Raw genomic sequence first — 18,876 nt, forward strand, 5'->3', positions numbered from 1 at the left:
GTGTGTGTGTGTGTGTGTGTGTGTGCATGCATCATCTTTCCAGACTAAATTACACTAGGCAGACAGCAGAGTTGAACAAGGGCTGGAGCGGACAGAGCGAGAGAGATAGTGTGAGCAAGACAGAACTAGATAGTCAAGTAAAGAGAGAGAGAAAATGTGTGTGTGAAGGAGATAGACAACAAGTTGGGAGACAGAGTAAGGGGACAAAAGGCTGTTCTCCCTGTGTGGGCCAAAAGCAGTGCTGTGTGCTTGATATACAGTGAGCGACAGCTGGGATTTGGATAAGGAAGGTTTTCTGACAGAGAGAATGTGTTCTGGGTCAGTGCTATGGCATTTTGCTGTGGAGAGATAGCAATGACTATCAGCATTTAATGATACGGCTTTCTTTGAGAAAATACCAGAGATTACCAGCCTCCCAGAGGCTTCAATTACAGCCCGATAAAATAGTGTCTCTTTTTCCTCACCGGACAGCCATTAGTCATGACATAGCAGGTTTCATCAACTGAAAAGCATGTCACAAATTTGCCGTATTGGCATCCTAAAGTGTGTTTTACTGATGTCTGCAAAACTTATTGTGCTACTGAAATGGACAAACAACATTTAGTTGTTATTTAGTCTGCGTGTTTTCATTTGTTGCTACAAGCTCTGGGACAAATTATCAAAGGCATTTGGTAAACAACAAATTCCTACAAAGAATGTGAAAAATTGTTGTGTGTTTGTATGTGTCTCTGAAATCTGGATTGGCATTTAGAAGAAATCGGTGATTCCCAATAGGTTGTTTGCACATGACGTCACAGCAGCAGCGCAAATGAGTCTGGAGGGCAGGGAGTGATTTTTCTATATAGGAATCTATAAAAAACTCAAATTCGTATGTTTTGCGTCATTTATGGTTGCTCAAATCGATAAAATCAAGAACCCAGAAGGTGTTTATATCGTTTACATAACTTATACCGTTTTTATAACTTATATAATTTTTTAACTTTAAAAGTTGTCACCTTTAATAGCATTTTGCGTCTGCTGATACTGAAATGAATATGGATACCTGCTTACCTTATTTGTTTTTGACTTGGTTAAATACAGACTGTCCATTTTAACAAACCCAGACCTAGAGAGTGGAATTCACTCAATGAATAGTTTAATTGATAGTAAAGCACTGGGTCAAGGCCATTCATTACTTTGATGCTCAGAACTGAAATGCGAAATAGAAATTGGTAGCAAACATGATGTTTTTTTTAGATATATTTTCTGTTAGGACCTCTATCGTCAAAGATGATTGACAATTAGTATATAGTTTGGATTGGTGTCATGATTTTGCTCTGGGCAAGAACTCCCAGCCCATCCATGCAGCCTAGCATGTATAAGAGCAGGGAAAGCAGTGTTCTTATGATAAACAGAATGCATTGCAGATATCATTAATGTTCTTAATGACAATAATTTAATGTAACAGCATAATACAAGACAAATGAGTCAAAGAGGAATATCAGAATGCCAAGTCCTGATTGTGGATGGAGGAGGATAATTAGCTCCTGAGCAACACGATAAAGCTGCTCATAATACTGAATTAAACTTATATTGGGATGCTGTGTGTGTTAACGCTACACTTGATTTGTTCCTCAAATTTCTTCCGTTTTTTTTTTTTTATTATTATTTTTTTATGTGTGTGTGTGGATGATCAGACATTCAGTGAGATTCACCAGAAGAACTAACATGACTGTTCCTTAGCCAAGTTGTATCATTAGAGTGACAAAGTAGGAAGTTCAGGAAGCGGATTTCCTGTTAGCCTGGATTTAATTAGTCTAATGATCAGAGAAGAGGGATTATGATTTCAGATCTTCATTGTTTAAAATCTGACAGTTGTTACTTAATAATGCAAAGCTGTTTTAGGAGGGGATTTGAAGTTTGCATAACCAGTTTCTCACACTCTGTCTGCTTTCCAATTTGCATGTACTGTATGCACTAAAATATATTTTTTCACTATTATTACATAAACATTGGTCATTACATATTTAAAGGTGCCATCGAACATTTTTTTACAATGTGTAATATAAGTCTAAGGTGTCCCCTGAATGTGTCTGTGAAGTTTCAGCTCAAAATACCCCATAGATTTTTTTTAATTAATTTTTTTAACTGCCTATTTTGAGGCATAATTAGAAATGCGCCGATTCATGCTGCGGCCGCTTTAAATCGCGCACTCTCCGCCCCCTCCCGAGCTCTTGACTCTATCACTGCATAAACAAAGTTCAAACAGCTAATATAACCCTCAAAATGGATCTTTACAAAGTGTTCGTCATGAAGCATGTCTAATCGCGTAAGTACAGTCTTTATTTGGATGTTTACATTTGATTCTGAATGAGTTTGATAGTGCTCCGTGGCTAACGGCTAATGCTACACTGTTGGAGAGATTTATAAAGAATTGGGCTGGCATATGCAAATATTGGGGGCGTACACCCCAACTGTTACATAACAGTCGGTGTTATGTTGAGATTCGCCTGTTTTTCGGAGGTCTTTTAAACAAATGAGATTTATATAAGAAGGAGGAAACAATGGAGTTTGAGACTCACTGTATGTCATTTCCATGTACTGAACTCTTGTTATTCGACTATGCTGAGGTAAATTCAATTTTCAGTTCAATGGCACCTTTAAGTGTAGCAACCTTATAAGTTGAAAATCTGCAAAATATTGTTTGAAATTGAGTTCTAATTTGAAACAGAATTTGCACTTGTTTTTTTTTTTGTAACTTTTTGATGGATGCCAGCTATACTTGGCCCGCTATTTCTGTAGCAGCCAATCAGAAGTCCGCTTTTGCCCATTATTTTTGCTGTTATTCTTCCTAAAGGTAATGGGTGCTTCACACATTATCGTGAGTAGCTCTGGCACTCTTTTTAAAACCCACACACACACACACATACAAACAAACACACACTTTTAAACACACACACATGCACACACACATACACGCCTGCCAAGAATAAAAATCCATCTGTGCAATGAGATTTCTCTGGTGTCTCCAGCTCGTCCAGAAATCTTCACTTTATTGTGAGGAGTCCAGGCAAAAGTTAAGAGTATCCTTGTTCTCAAAATAGAGTGCTAAGAAGAAACATTAGTCATAACCCCCAAACTGAAAAACAAGAACATTTTTGGAGATCACTTTTAATTAGGAAAATGTGCTTGACAAATTGTTTAATCAACAAGAGGATTGTTTTAATGATTTACATAAGAGTTTAGCGGTGTCAGAGAACTAGTGGGATTTATGGATTGACTACTGAACAAATATTTCACTCTATAGGAAAGATGTGTACTGATTAGGAAACATTCGCAATGCAATAATGAATTACATACAGCGACCGCAAAAGATATTTAGGCAGCTATGCTACAGCTAAATACAATTATAAATGCATGAATATCATCATATTAGTTATAAAAACAAATAAATGTGCAAAAGAGATATCATAAATATATGTATGTTAGGTTTTAATGGTAAAATTGACAAAATGTTAGGTATTATTGGAACTTGTTCATATTGGTCCCACTGCTTGTTGTGTGAACTTGAGGGAGTTGACTTTATACATCCACATAAAGGGTTAGTTCACCCAAAAATGAACATTATGTCATTTATTATGTCGTTCTACACCCATAAGACCTGAAATCACGTGACTTTGGCGCTCCGAACCCCTGATTCGGGATTAAGGTAGAACCACTGTACTCACATAAAAATTAAATATGTCTTTAATACCTTTCTGGATCTTGAGAGGTTTAATGACATTGCTGGCAACGCAGGCCTCACTGAGCCATCGGATTTCATCAACAATATCTTAATTTGTGTTGCGAAGATGAACGAAGGTCTTTTGGGTGTAGAATGACATGAGGGTGAGTAATTAATGATATTATTTTCATTTTTTTTGGGTGAACTAACCCTTTAAAGTGCCTTGTGGCCACTTTTTAAAAGTAACTGCAAAAATGTTAGTTGTAAGAGAAGTATTAGAATCAGTTGTTTGTAAATGCCATTTGGCGTAGCCTCAAACTCATACAGAATCAAACGTAAACATCAAATTTACTCACATAATTCGAAGCATGCATACAGCATGCATGACGAACATCTTGTAAAGATCCATTTGAGGGTTATATTAGCTGTGTGAACTTTGTAAATGCGCTGTAATATAGTCGAGAGCTTGTGTGGCAGGGAGCAGGCGAATTAAAGGGGCGGCGCACTGCTAAAATCAGTGTATAGTTAATGATGCCCCAAAATAGGCAGTTAAAAAAATTTATTAAAAAAAATATATGGGGTATTTTGAGCTGAAACTTCACAGACACATTCAGGAGACACCTTAGATGTATATTACATCTTGTGAAAAAGCATTCTTGGGCACCTTTAAGTGTCCCCAAAATCTACAAATACTTTCTGGGGACGTTATAAATTGTTAAATGTGACAGTGGCAAAAGTGTGTAGGCTTCTGTGCTCCTCTGAGTTCTATGCTTAACTAAACTCCTGCCCACACAAACTGACAGAATGGGTGTGATTCATTTCCACTTAAGCTCATATTTTACAAATAAACACGTTCACAGACTTAGTCATATGTCACTATGCTTTCAATACGAGTGATGCACAAATATGTCATCTGCACCATATCAGTGGTGTAGGTTAACTTCTCAAAACCCCTTCTTATGTTTACAATAAAAGGAAAATTTATTATAGTTTAAATTTGTTAAATGGCATGTCTTTAAATATATTTGTAATTACACATTTGTAATAAAGTTGCAATTTAGTATGTTTAAAAATAAATTAACTTCAAATGTAATATTGTACACTACAGTTAAAATTATGATCACGTACTTTACATGTGCTTTAGTATATTTATTTAACTATCTTTAGTCAAAACATCAAAAGAAGTGTACTTCTTTAAAGCACAACAAAATTATTAAATATCAATTAAATTTTAATATTTATTAATTTTAAAGTAAACTTAATTTGTCCTAACAAGTTCCTTTGTAGTGGTTTTCATGTCGTTTTTAGAGTTTAAAAGCCTGGGCATCCTGTAAAATATTGTATTATCTTGTTTCACAGACAAAAAAAAAATCATGCAGATTGGCAACATGAGTGTGAAAAAATATTACAGTATCTTAGTGCACTTTAGTTTTCTGAGAGAAACTACAACTTTTTTTTTTTTGTCTATGGAAGCTTTGCCTGTTGCTTTCTTTTTTCTAGTTTTCTTCACAGAAAATGCACAAATAGTCAACTCACTATCTGGACGTGTACTCAGTTCTAAATCACCTTTAAAACAGCTTGCTTTGGATGAAGCTTTTATAGTGCTACTTAGACAGGGCAGCTTTCACTAGGAATATTTTGGCCTGTCTTAAACAACACTAAAGATTTGCTTTGGCATTTATTTTTAATGTGGCTGTTCTGGATTATTTACCCAAGTGAGAATTAAAAAGTATACATTGTGATATGGACATAAATGGAAACTTGTGAGTGAATTACATTTAGCGTGTATTAAAAACAAAACAAAACAAAACTAATGTAGTATACTGAACTAATATAGCATTAATATATAAGCACCATTTAGTACAGTGTTGTAAAGGAACCATACTGACATACTCTCAGCTGGACTTTCTGACATCAGGCATTCAGACTGATTCACTCCATGTCTAGTATATTAGTGACATCATTTGGTTCCATTTGCTTAATTGCTCAACTCAAGAGATTCAGTCCTGAAGCAACCTTTTGTTGTTTGCAGTGTACTCTATGTATGTGTATGTGATCAGAAACGGTCAGCTCTGTTTATTCAGATGGGTCTGGTTAAAATGGAAAATGTGCCCTGTTTCTGGCTAAAGCTACTCTTTTTCCAGTAGAGGATTTCCAGTTTTGTATACCTGCTGTGCTGTCAAAAGCCGCACTGCATGATAGTCCAGCAGCTACACCACAATCTATAGCAAATTTGTTGTGTACTAGGTAGCTGGCCAGCATATATCTACACTGAGTTAAGCTGGCATTTCTTTCTCTCTACCTCTAAACTGTTCTGACTCTTCTATCCCTCTCAAAGGTTGGGGAAATATGCGCCCTTCTGAAATAGTGGAAAATCAAGAATGTTATTATGTATATGAGTTGGCCTGTTACATTATAAATGCAGTTAAGCAAAAAGAAAAAAAGATACAATTGATGAATTGACTTCTCAATGTGAGGGAGAATAAGAAAATCATATTTTTATTTGACTTTTTCATCAACAAATCTTTTAATAAAGTAAATATGAAATCAGAAATGATATTGTTTAGTTTATAATGCACATTCCTAGTCTTATCGATCATGATTCATGAGTGCACATTATTCCATGGATATAAAAATGCCTCCATTCTGGTAAGGAATACTATTTTCACATTAAGTCCAGTCCCACTTGTAAATACAACACATTTTGGAAGTAAAATTAGTTTTGAATGGAGTGTCAAGTTGACTTGAAGCAAAAAATCAGTCTATGGAATTTGACAAAAAAAAAAAAAAAGAAAAAAGAAAGAAAGGAAAAAAAATTGAAATATTTCTGTTTTACCAGGCCAGCAAGCAGCTCTGCTTAAAAAGATCATTGCTGCTCTAAGACATAAATGGACTGGAAAGAAAAGGGATTTTCTTTCCAGTTATATCTGTAATAAATCAAATCATCTATTAAACATTAGTCAGGCATGTCAGAATTTAACTAATGGACTGATAACCAGAAAAAGATGAATGGATGTATTGATGGATGGATGGATGGATGGATGGATGGATGGATGGATGGATGGATGGATGGACGGACAGATGGATGGATGGATAGATATTTCAGCTGAGCTATTTTCAGATTCATGATTCCCGGCAATTCCACTAAATGACCTGAGCGTTTCTGCTACTAAAACCTGTGAAACTCATTGAGCTGTTTTAAAGCTCAGCAGCTCTGTTTAATTTATTGCTCAATCATTAGAGTCTAGTCAGGGTATTCTGTCAAGTGCTCAGTGGCTTATTGTACTTTCATGCCCTCACTGCTCCATTTAAATAAACTTCATATAAATGTACATGTGTGTGCAGTGGCTTATAGGGGACAGAGAGAGCCCATGTTCCCCTGCATGCTCCAGGAGTCACGGCAAGCCTGTGTGTGGGTCAGACGGACGCAGTTATGATACCAACTGTGACCTGGAGAGGGCGAAATGCAAGGACCGCACTCTCACCCTTGCCCACAGGGGCCGATGCAAAGGTCAGTGGACATCAGAAACTTTTGTGTGATAACTTCTGAAAACCATTGAGGCATCTTGAATTGCATGTGAGAACTGTATAATTTCTTTTAGAAAACAGATGCGGTTTACAGTAGCACTCCAGTGATGCATGATATTGTAACACTGATAACACATCTGTTTATGTAGTTATGGAGTGCATCATCACTCCACATCATCTGAATATTTAAATATCCCTAAAGCAAGACTATTATTCTATCCCTCACAGCCTTGTTTTAATTTCTGTCAAAAACTGAATATAGCACAACCCTAACTACGGTCTATACACATGAAAGCTAATCCTAAAACCTGCGCTTTGTCCGAAGTCGTGTAGGTACCACGTGATTAAATGACTTCTTTAAAACAATCTCTATGAATGTGTTTAGTATGAATGTAAACTGGATGTATATGTCCTCCGTGTTGGCACTGTCATGTGATCTAAGGCATCAGTTGCATTGCTTACCTGGCATTCATGACTTCTTTCCTGTGGCCTCTTGGGATAGTAAAAGCGTCCATCAAATATTGTACACTACAGAATCAGTAGTAGGTCATCTGGATACTTTTTGTCTATTGTTTTATGAATACTACTCTTTTTGCATACTATTTAGAGAAGTATGCATATTCGAACGCAGTGCTGAAAACTAGTTATAAAGGAAACAGGAACATGAGAGACAGGAAACAATGAACAAGGCAACAGGAACTAGGAACAAGAACTTCAACGTGAAAGCACATATCAAAATAAAAGACCTAATTCAAAAACATGAAGCCAGAACAAAATTAAACAGTAAGTGACAGTAAGCTAGACTGTTCCTTGAGTGTTTGTGTTAATAATAAATATGTGAATGTTTTTGTTTTTTAATATTGAAATTTCAGGTAAAAACTTTGTGAGGATTGATCAGCCTCTTCCTGCACCAACACTGGTTTCAGAGGTCAAAGAGCTAACAGGTATGAAAGGTATGAGCTATGACCGTTTCAACATTTGTATTATACCCACTATAATTTTACAAATACTACTGTTGTTGTTGTTTCATGGAATGTAGTTTTAAGAGATTTTAGACTTGAATGTAGTTGTTTAAACTTCTAAAGTGTAAAATACTAGTTCTAAAGTGACATTTTCGAATTAGTAACAGAGGCTTGGGCTCATCTGTTAAACGCTCACTTCCTTCCTGGCAGAAGGAAGTGAGCCATATCGCACTCCTACTCATGTGATATTGCTCATATATATATTACACCTTTAGCATTTAGCTTAATGTGTTTAAATCTGCTGTGACATTTTTCAAATTAGGATGCGGTTTTGTCTTTTATGTGTTGTTGGCTTGATCTCAAATCAACACATCTGTGTGTGTGTCAGTCTAGAAGGAATATACAGTCCCTGGAGCATTAGAGCAAACTACCAAGGGAATGTGTATGCCCAATGGTATGCATGTAAGTTTTTGCAGGCCGTGTTCACATACTAAAAGGCAGATTGACTGGCTTTAAGTCAAGGTCAGCCTGCAGCATCATCAGTTTCTTAGACTGGACCGTGTTAAACTGTCAGTTAAAGGTGACAGGAATGATCGCTGTCATCACTGTTTTTAGGAAAAACACTAATCGGTGACTATTAACAAACTCTCTTTAGATATTTCAGGTTGCGTACAGCTAAATAGAAACTTTATCATTATTTACTCGGCGTAAAGTTCATACATTACAAACAAAAATACTCTTTAGCAAACTGAAATAGGAAATTGATCATTAAAAATGAATGGAAAGTTAGCTTTATTAGGGCTCCAGACTAACAAAGAAAGACATTTACCCAAAAATATTGCATATTTTGTCCCATAGAAATGTACATTTGAGAGTAAAGCATTGATGTTTGAGTTTGGATACATATGTAAATTTAATGAGTTGTGAATATATTATATTAATTTTTATTATTATATATAATTTGTCTGAAGGCTTGTTTCTATATATTCTACAATAAAAAATATCAGATTAAGAACTGATGTGTTGTAGTTTGGTTGTTCTGTATATCTCAGTATAATAAGCACTTGTGTTGTCGGGGGCTGACTGCAGCCCACCTGTCTCTTCCAAACGATCGGTCACAGACTTCACAGATACAACAGGTGTTTCTCATTTCTGCATCATGGATGATTTAAGAGCATCTGCTCACAGGCATGCATAGGGCAGTTTTGCAATTTGTCTTTGTGTGCTTGCTAAACTTACATCTATCTGATTTCATATATTCAAGAATGTATCATGCAAGAATTTTAGGACTAAACTGTGGATAGATTAAAAGTTAAAATATCTGCTGGTATCACTGCTGGTATGCCGGTTTTTAGCCTCCCTACTTCTTGGGTTCAGTCCAGCACTGAGGTCCAACTTGTAAGTGTTGTTTATTTGACCAGGATGACTAAATACTCTCTGTATTCATACAAAGTGCCTACATGTTGGAACACAACACTCAGCTTTGCCATTTCAATACCTCATATTTTCCTTGCTTAGATGATGTTTCAAGATTAAGAATCTTCATGATGCATTTCTTGCCGCAAGTGATGAGACTTCTTTAGATGACTGTTGAATGAGATGGCTTTTCCAATAATCCTATTTTCAGAAATCCGCCTGTTAATTGTTTTCACAATTTCCATGGTCATGGAAATATCCAGCAATTTTATATATACATATATCATATCTAAAATAGAATTGCTCTTTGTGAGTAAAATTTCTAAAAATAAAAACAAATGAAAGCTGTTTAATAAGATTGCTTTTCTAATAATCATATCTTCAAAAATGCTCTTTTTTTAGGATTTCCATGGTCATGGTCAAGCAATTTCAGTTGGTGATTTCCAGGCCTGAAAAACTCAAAAGTGATATCTTAAACTATCAACTCAAGTGATATCTTAAAAGATCATGACATGGAAATTATATCAGGAATATACATTTCTCTAGTTACTTAGTGCTTAAATATAATTGCAATTTCTCAGTGAAATTTCTATTAAAAATCCCTATTTAGTAATCATGAACAACTGGAAAAGTCACGGGAGTACACTAAAAGTATGGGAAAAGTGTGGGAGTGTGTATGTATGTGTATGTGTGTTTGGTGTCTTATGTGATTTTTACCCCTTATTACTCAGCAACATTATTCAATTTATTAATTTCCTAGATAATATTTTCCAAAGCAACATATAGTGAATTCAAGGAATAATTTCTTATAAATATAAAGTGTAGCAATACTTGTACGGCAAATTTATAATTAGGCATGTTTGCATCTGTATTGCAGAAGCGGGCCAGACGAAATGTCGGACTGAGAGGATTCAAGCTCTGGAACAGGCCAAGAGGCCACAGGAATCCATTTTTATCCCAGAATGCAATGACGACGGAACATTTGCCCAGGTCTGTCAGAGTCCCGGAAGGCTACACTTAATATGTTGCTTTTGACATCGATGAATCCTAAAGCAAAGTGGACAAATTAGCCCTCTAACATCTTCCCCTGCCTTGATAGGATTCCAAAAAAAATTGCACTTCCCTGTGTTTCTCATCAGCACGGCCGCATAGGGAATTTGAATGGAAAGTGTACATTAAATCGCATTTATAGACTCGCAGCCTTTATTTCACCTGCGCCTCTGCTTTGTTAAACAGCGATCATCCGGTCCGCCTAAGCTTTTAATGCCTCATCGTTTATGAGAGTCGTTTTTCACTCTGAATAATTGTATTCCCCCAGCGCAAGCGCCGGGACGTTTCGTGCGGGTCGTCCAGGAGATACAAGAGCAGTTACTGGAATTTCCTCTCACCTCTATCCGTCTGTATCTCCTCCAGGTCCAATGTCACACCCTCACAGGATACTGCTGGTGCGTGACGACAGATGGCAAGCCAGTCAGCGGCTCTTCTGTCCAGAACAAAACGCCAGTGTGTTCAGGTACTGTATGTATGCAGATAGTATCTCTAGACTGTTTGCTTGGATTATCGCTTTGTGTTTAGGTCGTGCTGAAAAGCAGAACCGCTAAACCATCAGGTGCCTCGGTCAAGAAGTTGCGCCTGTAGTCCATCACTTTCAAAGCCATTAGACTTTGTTTGATTTAAATTGTGCTCTTTGTTTTGGTGGAGTCAGCGTGATGTTAAACTCTAGCCACCGCTCTGTTTAGTTTACTTCTACTGTGTTTGTGCATGGAACCAAGAGGTGATGGATAATATCCTGGAGGACTTAGGCAGACTCCGAAAGTTCATCCATTTTTCTCTTCTCTACGGTTTCTACATTTCTGCTTTTCTCTCTTTCTGTCGCTTTCCAAATTCACACTCAATCAATCTCTGTCTTAATCTGTTTCATTCTCTACAATTTTTCCTTCTTCTCCATCATTGCTTTCTCGTTCTCTTTTCATTGTATAACTGCTTTCAGTGGACGGTTGGAATGAGGGAGCTTTTCTCTTCATAAATGAATGGGAACACTTTGCTCTAATGGCCTTGATTGTTCTGTTGGAGATAACACCACCAACTGCTGCCAGAGCTGGATTACATTATGATTGGAGCACCTGGTTCTAGTCTTGTGTGTGTGTGTGTGTGTCTTGACATTTTATGATTACATGCTTACCTAACCCTGATGTTACATTTCTACTAGTTTACTGGATGGTACCTTCAACCATTGTCAGTTCAGTTCATCTGTAGCGCATTGCAGAGACACATGTGAAACTTTTTAGAATTTTTGCTTGTTCCATATAATTAATAATTGTATTCAAATATGTTTCTTTTTATTATGAATATATTACCTTAAGTTGACTTAACACTTTTACTATTTCTACAAAGAATTGCAAAATGTAATTACCAAACAATTTCCAAACATATTTCCCTAGCATTTTCACTACGTCCCATTTTGCATATTATCCGTGAAAATTAAAACTAGTGTGTGATGTGCAGATCCATGCATACTCTAATAGCTAATATTTCCCACAACCCATTGCGTGTTGGAAAAGGATTTGATTAGAACTACAAACAAGAAGAAAAAGTGTTAAAAAACAGCAAACATGACGGATGTGTGAGATCAATAGTTAAGTAGAGAGGTTTAGATAAAGGAGTTTGAGTGATTAATAATCAGTATCTAACCTGACAAAAAGATATTTATTTAGTGTTCTCTACATTATATGTCATCTGCAACAGCACTGTGCACTTTTATAATGATACGTTTGGTCATTAACTTTTAAATGCACTATTATGCAAAACCGCTGGCAGATCAGCATGCTACTACATTTCTCTCCGACCGATACAGTAGGAAATTATATTAAATTGAATTTGGAGGATTTGAACTGTGACATGATGATTGATGGGGCAGTTTAAATGGTGAGAGCATGCAAACTTAACTAAGGAACATAATGTTAAAGATGCAATTAGAAGTAGAATCCCAAAGCTTGCCTACCATTCTGCTACACACTCAAATGCATGTACTTTCTCTTCACAAAAACAGTATATGTAACCCCTCACCCAGGTCCTGCTCTCCCCAGACTTCAAACCTGGGTCTCCGACGCTAACAAGGAGGCTAAGGTCTGCAACCTCTAGCATCATTGTTTAGAGCATCTCTTGAGATCAGAGGAGTGAGGTTTACTTACACAGCGACTACTAGCTGGCCTCCTTTACATAAACTTTTAGTGCATAGTATAAATAGGCAAATTGGGACAGAACACTTATTATTTTGATCTCAAATTTATGACATTGGTTGAGTCAGTAAGTTTGTTCAACTTCATGTGGCACTGCAAAGTCTGAACAGTGTCTAACATGAAGCAGTGCATGCCGGTTAGAAATTTTGTCTGACTTGAGATGGCGGCGACACCACGTCACTGTTGCATATGTTGCACTGTTGCAGTCAGTTGGTTTATTCTGCAAAGTTTCTCCAGAGCGGCTGTAACGGAGGACAGCTATTGAGAGCTTTGCAAGTAAACCTCACTCCCTGAGTAGGACAGGAGGGGTTACATTGGTGCCGTGACCCGGATGGGAGTCAGGTTTAGGGGGGAGTGTAACGGAGGCCAGCTGGTGAGAGCTGTGCAGGTAAACCTCACTTCCTTTAATCTCAAGAGGCGCACTAGCTAGTGACGCTAGAGACTGCAGTATTTAGCATCCTTGTTAGAGCGCCCGCCTCCCATGACATTGGTTCGAGACCCTCTCGGAGCAGGGTGGGTAGGACTGGAGGAATTATATGGCTACACATTTTGTGTTTTTACAACAGTTTCATGTAATCATAAATTATATTGTGACGTTTATCAAAATAAAAATGATAAAACAAATACATCCCACTTTATTTGTATTTAAAAATTTTAACTTTATTCTTATACATACAGATGATGTATTAAGCAGTGCATAAAGTATTGAATGAAAAATGTTCATGTTGCTACATGAAAACATCTGTATTTGACAAATACTTGGCTCTGACTTGACGGCTCAATTTTCAACTCCTCCCCTGACTGCAAGCGGCAGATCTCGCCAATTGTTTAAATCCAGCCGAAGTCGAACACTCTTACTGTTATTATATTGGGCCACTCAAATAAACAGCAATGATTTGTTAGCAACACAGAGAAACAGACTGAGAATATAATAGCATGCTACCATACTATTTCTGCAGTATGCAGTGTGTACAGTACACTACAACATTAATTTCTTTATGATTGGAATAACAGACCACATTTGCCAAAATATATACTATACAACAGGGCATGGTGCGTGAAACATCATATCATGCACTTGACTTGACATTCAATTTCCTTTTCGAAAAATTAACTGGAATTTATAGAGAGCTGTTATGATGGCATATTTTTGTAGGCCAACCTAGAAGTTAGTATCAGCCTGTGGATAATATGGCTTGTGGATTATTCCAGAAAATCAACTCTGTGATAAACAAAAGTTTGCCTAAACGTTTTGTTCATCACAATAATCTTCACAAATGAACACAACGTTTATGAATTTTAAGCCTGAATACAGAAGCCAGAAATAAAAAGCAAAATGTAGGCTATAAACAAACTACACCATGGTCACATGACTTTAGCATCACAATCACTAAACTTCCACCAACTCTTAAAATATTGAAATATTAATTATATTATAAATATTATTATAATTAAAATATTTTCCCTGAAATTTAGAACTAGTGAGTAGATGAATTTACCTGTTCTATATGATGAAGTTTAATGTCTCTACAACCTCTGTAGTTCCATTTAGCCACTTGTTAGCAACAGCATTTTTTCCAGACAAGTAAAGGTTTTAAAGGTGCCCTAGAATCAAAAATTGAATTTACCTCAGCATAGTTGAATAACAAGAGTTCAGTACATGGAAATGACATACAGTGAGTCTCAAACTCCATTATTTCCTTCTTCTTATGTAAATCTCATTTGTTTAAAAGACCTCCGAAGAACAGGCAAATCTCAACATAACACCGACTGTTACGTAACAGTCAGGATCATTAATATGTACGCCCCCAATATTTGCATATGTCAGCTCATGTTCAAGGCATTACACAAGGGCAGCCAGTATTAACATCTGGATCTGTGCACAGCTGAATCATCAGACTAGGTAAGCAAGCAAGAACAATAGCGAAAAATGGCAGATAATAACTGGCATGATCCATGATTACATGATATTTTTAGTGATATTTGTAAATTGTCTTTCGTTAGCATGTTGCTAATGTACTGTTAAATGTGGTTAAAGTTACCATAGTTTCTTACTGTATTCACGGAGACAAGAGCCATCGCTATTTTCATTTTTAAACACTTGCAGTCTGTATAATGCATAAACACAACTTCATTCTTTATAAATCTCTCCAACAGTGTGTAATGTTAGCTTTAGCCATGGAGCACTATCAAACTCATTCAGAATCAAATGTAAACATCCAAATAGATACTTTACTCACATGATCTGATGCATGCATGCAGTATGCATGATGAACATCTTGTAAAGATCCATTTGAGAGTTATATTAGCTGTGTGAACTTTTTAAATGCACTGTATTATAGTCGAGACCTGGGGTGGCAGGGAGCACGCAATTTAAAGGGGCCGCAGCCTGAATCGGTGCATAGTTAATGATGCCCCAAAATAGGCAGTTAAAAACATTCATTTAAAAAAATCTATGGGGTATTTTGAGCTGAAACTTCACAGACACATTCAGGGGACACCTTAGACTTATATTACATCTTGTAAAAACTGGTTCTAGGGCACCTTTAAACAATCAAAAGAGAGTATTACTAATGTATTTTGTCATTAGAATAAAACGTGAAAATATTTTGAGCTTCTGTTCACCACAGATCTTCTTTCAGGCGTTTAACAAAAACCCATACAAAAAAACCCACTGACTTTAGGAAGAGCTAAAATACTAACTCATCTCCAAGTTTTGGCCCACAAAAATATGTCATCCCTGCAGCACTCTTTATAACCAAAGATTTGTAAAAAAAAAAACCTTCCCATAACATCTGATTTGACTCTCTTTTTTTAAAAAAAAATATTGTTTACACTACATTTTATTAAATTGCAGAGGAAATGTTTACATTTTTTGGATGACCATTGAAAGGCACTTGCTAGATGCTGTTAGGTAATGACATTTTAGCTCACTACTGTTTGAATTGTTTAGCATACTATTTCACATGCTAGTTTTTAAAAATAATAGACAGTGTTCAGTGTAAACAAGATTCTGTTCTGATCACAGCTTCAGTGCTTCAATAAATGAAAGGCTTACTTAGGCTATAGTTGTCTCTGCATATTTAGCTGGAATAGTTGAAAGTATTTCTTTCTAATACTGGTTTAATAACAAATGTTTCTAGCTTTTCTTCCTGCTGCTTGTTGTCCTGCATAAGATCCCATAATTGTATTATTGTTTCATTCAAAAGTAAAAGATTCACATTGAGGTGCTAACCATTTTTTTTTTTTTTTTTTTTTTTTTTTGCAATAATATCACACTCAGATGCATTCTCTTGTTTCAACCTTGGCTCACTGTTCTACATTTTATGAATGCTCAAAAGATGGACCAGTCCTGTCCCAGAAATGAGTGAATCCCATGAATCACCACTTAAGTGAAATGTCTTGCACACGTTTGCAGGAAACTTCCGTGAATTTATGGGAACTCATGCTGGGACAAGTGGATTGTCAGGTAGTAAATTTCATTCCAAATAGCCCTTTTGTTCAAAGTTCTCTTTCTCTCCAGCATTTTAATTTTTTGACTGTCTAATCTTGAATTTATGCATGCCTTTAATCCTGAGCATTTGCACGTATTTGGATCAATGTGATTGTTGATTGTTTGTGCATACAGTCAGTAACTATCCTATCCTCAATGTTTTTTATCTGTTTTGTGTCACATTAAAGTGTGTTTTATTAATGGGTATTCAATCCTGGAGATCTATCTTGCTGCAGAATTTTGTTTCAACATTAATCAAACACAACAGAACAAGCTAATCAATTATCCTTACACTGATGTCTACTCAGAAGACTTCAATCATGAAAAACACACTGTAGTTCCATTCCAAACAGAAGTTCTCAAAACATCTGCGTTAGAAAAAACGGTTGGAAATATATTCTGCAGGAAGGTATGTCTACAGTGCTATTTTCAATAACAGTAATAATAATAATAATGTATAATAACTGTAACAATGGATGTGGTGATTTTCACTACCCAAATAAATGAATGTAGCAGTGCAAACCATTTTTCCGTGTGGGTGTGGGTGTGAGTGTGGTACTGGTAAACAATTTTTTTTATAGATCATCCAGAATTGTTTTTTTGTTTTGTTTTTTGTTTTTAAATGTAAAAATGCAGAAAGTTGTCTGTGGTGGGTAGGGTTAGGGGTAAGTTTAGGGTTAGAGGATAGAATATACATTTGTACGATATATATATATATATATATATATATATATATATATATATATATATATATATATATATATATATGAAGAGTTTCGTTGCAAAATGAGATAAATCCATTTTTTTAATTTTTCAAAAATCTTGTTTTTTTGTTGTGCATTCCAATTAATATCAATTCAACTGCAGTTGGTTTGTTTTGATTTAAACCTTCATAACTTAAAAAATACAGCTAAGTAGCACCATAAAACAAAATAATAACATGATAACATAATAATAAACATGTTTTGACAAAAATGTTAAAAACGGATTTATCTCGTTTTGCAACGAAACTCTTCATATATATATATATATATATATATATATATATATATAAAAGTCCCCATAAAACATGGAAACATTTTGTGTGTGTGTGTGCATGCATGCGTGTGTGTATTTTATTTCTTTTTTCATATCCATAATGAATGATTGCCCCCAACACCTGGAATAACATGGAGTTTGACATTACAGGAAACTTAATTTGCAGATAATAACATTTCAACTTATTTAGCAGTGAAAATGTGGTTTCAGAGTGATCTAGTGGTTGTGGTCTGATTTTTGGGGGGGGGGGGGGTGTCTTTTCACTTTTTTCTTGAGCCGTTTCTCCCATTTGCGTAAGATAGGGTTTTACAGTTGTCACTCACATTTTGTATTCTTTTGTATCTGACTTTCCAAAGTGCATGCTGTGTTCCTACAAGTGCAAGTTAGACATATTTAACCTGTTCTTCCAAAGTGAGGTGGTTACTGTACTGCATTGCAAAAGTTAAGTAAACAATCTGCTCTCTCTTTAAAGGGTCAATAACCGATAAGACACCAGGACCTCCTAGCTCTGGCAGAAAAGGTGAGTTGAATTTCGCAGAAATGTGAGTGTGCGTGCACTTATGTATGAGAGATATTGAAAACTAACAAATCAGAAGGATGTCATACTGCAGCGCCACTAAACTTTGTGTTTTATGTCTCCTTTTATTTATTTATGAAAGAATAAATGTGTTTCGGCACATTTAAATAGATGTCAACTTTTGCCTCATGTTACTCTGACATGTTCATTTGGCCTGACTGTGACTCAACTTTGTCAAGCTTTTACTTCAGACTTAAGTTTCTCTAAGGGCCGTAAAGGATGAAAACCTATTCCAGTTGTTCCATTTAACAGCCAGTGTAAGAACTTCGCACACATCAAAGGCTGGGCTCTGTTACAGCAGTGAAATCTCAAACAGCTAATATAGATGTTAACAGCAGCAATGGCAGGCACCTACTTTTGTGGGCCTTAACTCAGGAAAGCCAGATTGTCATTTACAGGCCCCGAGGGTGATGTATTGGGGTTTGAGAGTGCGTTTTTAGTTTGTACCACTGGGGTGGGAGATGGATGTGCTGGGAATGTGTGGTAGGGTTTTCGGATTGGAGTTTGCCTCTGTTTTTTCAGATCTTGTTTCACCTCTTCTGAATTGGGCTGCACTCAAGACAAAGTGCATGTGCAACAGATGTTTATGTCACCAGCAGGTGGACTGTGGTTGTGTGCCACTGTACGTGAGTCTTTTGCACTCAGCCCTATAGAGTTCACTGCAGGGTTCCAGAAGTATAAATGCCATTTACACTCTTGATAGCATAATTGACATATAAACTTTTGGAGAAAGACCCACAATAAGCTCTGATTTTGTTAAAAATAAAGAATATTTTCATTATTGTGTTTTAGGCTTTAATGCTTCAAAATAACATGTACTCAGCTAGGTAGTTAGCTAACGGGTAGTTTAACTAGCCTTTGCTAGTCTGCTGCTCATGCCACTGGAACATTGGCTAAAAATTGGAAAACACTAAAGTCGT

The 18,876-nt window shown here is 36.2% G+C and overlaps 1 protein-coding gene across 23 annotated transcripts in view; it reads left to right on the forward strand.

Moving 5' to 3' along the window:
• smoc1 (SPARC related modular calcium binding 1) overlaps window positions 1–18,876 on the forward strand; it is an 82,588-nt gene that overhangs the window by 6,862 nt on the left and 56,850 nt on the right. For 7 of the 23 annotated variants that reach the window (XM_067368157.1, XM_067368156.1, XM_067368160.1 and 4 more), the window contains exons 2-7: window positions 7,049–7,214; window positions 8,104–8,184; window positions 10,487–10,599; window positions 11,023–11,122; window positions 16,267–16,317; window positions 17,852–17,899. In XM_067368157.1, the coding sequence (XP_067224258.1) occupies window positions 7,049–7,214; window positions 8,104–8,184; window positions 10,487–10,599; window positions 11,023–11,122; window positions 16,267–16,317; window positions 17,852–17,899 (559 nt within the window). The other 16 variants (XM_067368163.1, XM_067368166.1, XM_067368167.1 and 13 more) reach the window with 9 other exon arrangements.

The sequence above is a fragment of the Chanodichthys erythropterus genome, chromosome 18 (assembly GCF_024489055.1).
Source record: "Chanodichthys erythropterus isolate Z2021 chromosome 18, ASM2448905v1, whole genome shotgun sequence".
Classification (NCBI taxonomy): Eukaryota; Metazoa; Chordata; class Actinopteri; order Cypriniformes; family Xenocyprididae; genus Chanodichthys; species Chanodichthys erythropterus.